Raw genomic sequence first — 4863 nt, 5'->3', positions numbered from 1 at the left:
TCTATTTAAATGAACAAAACAGGCCCAAATGAAAAAAATTAAATCAAAAATGCTGCATAAATTAAAAGGATCCCCAGAGTACAGGCTATAATGTGGGATATAAAATGTGCCCTGGGTTTTAGAGGTGACTGAGGAAGTAGGACACACATTGCGGTGGGGTTACACCATCTATCAGTTTTAACCTTCGTCCGCTAGTCTCACATGAAGAACTTAAAAAATAAAATAAAATCACCAAAAAGGAATACAAATTAGGAGAGAGAGATGTGGATGCTCAAGCCCACAATGTCCCATTAGGACTGTTGATGTACATATTAACAATGGTTGGCTAGTCATCAATCTTCCAGTACCTCATCAATTCCAATGGATTCATTAAAAATTAAGGTTAATGGCCCTTAAATTTTCATTTTGATTTTCTTCTACTTTCAAAACTTGAATCTTACCATCTCTGGTTTACCTAACTCTATTCAAGGATACAAGATAATCTTTCAGAAGAGGGTCCACTTGTGGAATCTACCATACATATTCCTCAGTAAAAACTGATGAGAAAAACAAATATATCAGATGCTCAGTCAACCAAAACCCTCCCAGCTTCACTTTTTAAGGGCCAATCTCCTATTTTAAATTCTGTTTCCCTGACCATATGTAAAAAAAAAGTATTTACTGTTAGTTAATTTTCTACAAACTGTTTCACATATGCCCTTTTTAATCAGTTCTCTAGTTGTTTTATAGGATTACATATTTCCTTCTTGCGGATCTGTTTAAATTTTCTAAATTTGTAATTCTTTTCCTTGATTTTCCATTTTATTTCCTTTGTAAGCTATTTCGACATAGTCCAACATTAATACTTTCTTTTACAATATAAACATTTGTATTTGTACTAAACTGTTCTTAAAGGTATTCCACTTTAGACAAGCATCTACAGTCAACAGCCATTTTAATCTATCGGAGATAGTTCCATTCTTATAGCATAAAAGTTATCTGTTCCCAATAATGGAACTAAGGTATTATTAACCTTTATTTTATCATAAAATAATACCTCAAACCTAATTATAGTGATCACTGGCTCTCAAATGTTCTTCCACTTCACACTTCTGAATGATATCCTCATGGATGGTTAATGTTAAATCCCAAACAGGATTATCCCTAGTTGGTTCCTTAATTATAATACAAGGAGTTTTTACATGAATTCTGCTGATATCCTAAGTTTGTGACACTTTCTGATTCTTAGATTCCTCTTTCATCCTAGTTGCCTTATTCTATTATCATTTAACCTAACCACCTTCATATTATCTTCACTGACTATTAGGAACTGTACTCTTTTTCAAAACCTAAATCAACATTTAATCCCTCACCACTTTCTAATAAAAGTTTAGTCTCCCAAATAACTAGGTTAATTCAATTTCTTACTGAAATGTAAGTCGTGGAATGTTTTCTCTTTAACAAATGAATACCAAATTTCATCCTCCCAACTGCTTCCAAACAGCACAAAGATTAATTTACCATTTAGTCCTACTTACTAACTTAATAAAAGTAACTTATGACTTCTGAACTCAAATGCATTTATAAATTTTCTGTACTTTTCAAATATCTTCTATAACATTATCCTCTCTATCATTAGTTCCACTATGTACTAGAAAATAACCCACCCCATTGGCCCCAGCACCTGAAATAACATACCCTAGTTCTTTCCTCCCTGTTTACCCCATATAATACTATACCCATATACCTAACTAAGGCATCACCAATCACTACCACCTCATTATGCGAGTCTACCATGGTCTCCCTATGTCTCTCCAATCATGAGATAAGTATACTAATATCTGCTCCTCCAACCCTTCATAAAGCTCTAGAGGAGCTTTTTATGCCATACGTTCAGTTATCATTCTGATAACTACCTTTTACAATGGCTTTCTTTTGAAACTCTGTATATCTCATCTTTTCTCCAAAATATTATTAGACATATTCTTCAAGGAAATAGTAAATGCCTCTTCTTCATCCATATTACCAATCACCTGTGGCACACTCTGTAACTAAAGTAATGCTGTCTCTTTTGTGATCATTAGTTCCTTCACTCCTATTCCTAACACTTGCCTCTCCATACTCTTAAATTTTTCTTTTTTTTATTTTAATGAAGTCTTATCCTTCTAAGACACAGTAACCTCCAATGCCCAATTATTTAATGTACTTCTACGTATAGACTTGTGTGTCTACACATTAAAAGAATAAGTAACATACATATACAGACATGTTTGTTTAAATACTCATAACCTCATAAGCTATCTCAATTAATGTCACAAAATACCTTTTTAAATTTCTTATTCAAATGTATTTATAGAATAGTTTCATCTTTCTTTATTATTGTTTCCACTTTCAGAATTTGCTGATCTATAGAAAAATTCAATATTCCAAACAATTTTACTGATATTTGAAAACTTCATGCCATAGTTATAATATTTATATAATGGTACATTGAACTGTACAGAAAAAAAACTTCAGTGAGATAGTTTTTCCAAAACAGTGGAAATTAAAAACCTTTCTAAATATGTGACTTGACATAAAGTGAGAAACTTTTTGTATTGTTTACTCTATCTTACATAGTTTACTACTTACAAAAAAACATTTAACAAACATACTTGAACTCAGGTCACAATATTGCAATATGAAATATATAAAACATGCATCAAACAAGCCCACCCAGAGTGGGAGAGAGTGGTCAACTGCCAAGGGCTTGGGCAGATGGGGCAGATACTTTTCTTCAAATAAAATTATGATTTGCAACAAATGATAATAATAGGCTGCTTCTTCCTGTTACTAATAAGATGAAAAAACTGTGTCATAACACTAAGTAGTCCCTTTCTAGAGGCCAATGACTGTTCTGCCCCGGGGCCCGGAACTGCTATTGGCAAGCCTGCATACATACCAAGTCAAATCTGTATGCTTTAAAAATGCAGACAATATTTATGTGTCTGCTTGAATTTTTAAAGCAAAGTGCCTCATTTTAGTTATTCAAAAAGAAAAGAAAATATCTTACTAGCAGGATAACTCTTTATCTCAGTTGCCATAATGTTTGCCTAGCATGAGATAGGTCTCAGGTTCAAACCCAAGCTGAGAATATTGAAATTGCCATATGATAAACTGGTGCCCAATGTGGAGCACTGTTTTTGATAACGAAAGAATGTGACAGTTTGAGTTAGACGTTAAAAACTGCCATATTAGAAACTGCTAGTGGGTTAACCATTTAGATCAGTTTGGTCTGAATAGCTGTAGGGTAAAGAGGGGAACTTACACTTACAGCTTGACTATATTTTATTTTTGCAATAAAAGAAAATATCATATATTATTTATATTCAATTAATGTATTTCAATTTATAAGAAATAACCGTTGAACAACAAGAATGGTAATTAATTTTTATTAAAACAGTTAACATTTTATTTTAGTAGTATAGTACTCACTGTACACGTCGTAATAACTTAGTAATACTACTAGTATCTCTACTTGCAGAGTTTAGACTAGGCGAAATTTCAAAATATCTTCTAACTTCTTTATGCTAAGTCTATTATTACAACACAAATAGTTTAAACTTACCGCTGCACCAGAAATAGCATGAACTAAAGTGTCATAAGAAAAAAGGCTTGTACCTGTAGCCTTTTTTGCCATGATAATACCACTGACGAGACAGTTCTACTGCTAGATTCTATCCAAATATACGACTGCTGACTAGAGAATATAATAAGTGTGGGCCTATTTCCCGGCTCAGAAATAAAAAATATTGTAAAGCTTAGTTTCGTGTATAGAATAAATAATTAATACGAGGCTTTAATAATTTTTCAAATTATAATCACACTTTACTGTGAACTTTAACATCACACTTCGAAATAATTTTCTAAATACTCATTTTATAAAACTAATTTAAAGTTTTGCCACCTCCCTACGAGTTTTCAGCGTTCTCTCATTGCATCTAACTATCTGTGAAAACTCAACCCCCCTCACTGATAACACTGGAACTTTATTTATTTATTTATTTTTTTTTTTTTACTGAAAAGGTGTAATTGAACCATGCGCCATCTGGGCTGTATATTACATTATATACAATTACAAGCCTAAAATAATATACGAAACTAATTCGTATTAGTTTGTTAAAAATTGAAATAAATACAGTAGCAAAAATCATCATCAAAACATGAATAATTATTTAGAAACAATAAATTAAAGTCAAATTACAAAGCGATTTAAAACACGGACAATTTTTTATGCAGTTTATATGCAGTACACAATATCACTCCTCCCGTCAAGGTCAAAGGTTATAAGCAAACACTACATTACAATATTTGTTGTTCTCAATTTTCACTGAAATAATGAAAGACGATAATAACTTCTATTAGTCTGAGCAGTAAAACAAATTTGGGTAAGGTTGTGACAATCGGATATCAATCGTTTTTATGGTTAGTAGCCTATATGATCACACCATAGTCTAATTACTGTTACGCCTCCATTCGTTAATTGATTTTCCGTAACTTCGTTCCGACGAAACTTTAGCGACACAAGTCCTTACTTAATAAAACTGGTTTATTCTTTCCGAATACAACTTTACGATACACTTATTTTCAACAATCACGCTAAAACAAACGCTATAACAACGAACGTACTCAACTTCAATAATACTTTCTGACTGCAGATCAATTACTCACTGTCTACACACACATTGTCTCGACACGTTGTAACCCTCTTATATATATACCAGACTACCCTATATCTAGTAATCTCCCGAAGGTTCGAGAGAACGAGTGGCGTGACACTAGACACTTGACCTCGCTGACGCAACACTGCCCCCTCCTTAGTATTGTTCGTCCCGAACAATAACC

General features: G+C 32.7%; 1 protein-coding gene across 3 annotated transcripts in view; it reads right to left on the bottom strand.

Annotated features, from left to right (window-relative positions):
• The window catches only part of LOC106457887 (peroxisomal membrane protein PMP34-like), a 55008-nt gene extending 51028 nt beyond the window's left edge, over window positions 1-3980 (bottom strand). For 2 of the 3 annotated variants that reach the window (XM_013917337.2, XM_022383945.1), the window contains exon 1: window positions 3587-3980. In XM_013917337.2, coding sequence (XP_013772791.1) covers window positions 3587-3658 — 72 coding nt within the window. In that variant the 5' untranslated portion in view covers window positions 3659-3980. The remainder of the gene's footprint in view (window positions 1-3586) is intronic. The other variant, XM_022383946.1, reaches the window with a different exon arrangement.
• Between the last annotated feature and the right edge of the window lie 883 nt (window positions 3981-4863).

Source organism: Limulus polyphemus, unplaced genomic scaffold, assembly GCF_000517525.1.
Source record: "Limulus polyphemus unplaced genomic scaffold, Limulus_polyphemus-2.1.2 Scaffold386, whole genome shotgun sequence".
In the NCBI taxonomy this organism is placed as follows: domain Eukaryota; kingdom Metazoa; phylum Arthropoda; class Merostomata; order Xiphosura; family Limulidae; genus Limulus; species Limulus polyphemus.
The sequence above is the reverse complement of the archived record's forward strand: the minus strand, read 5'-3'. Positions and strand labels throughout refer to the sequence as shown.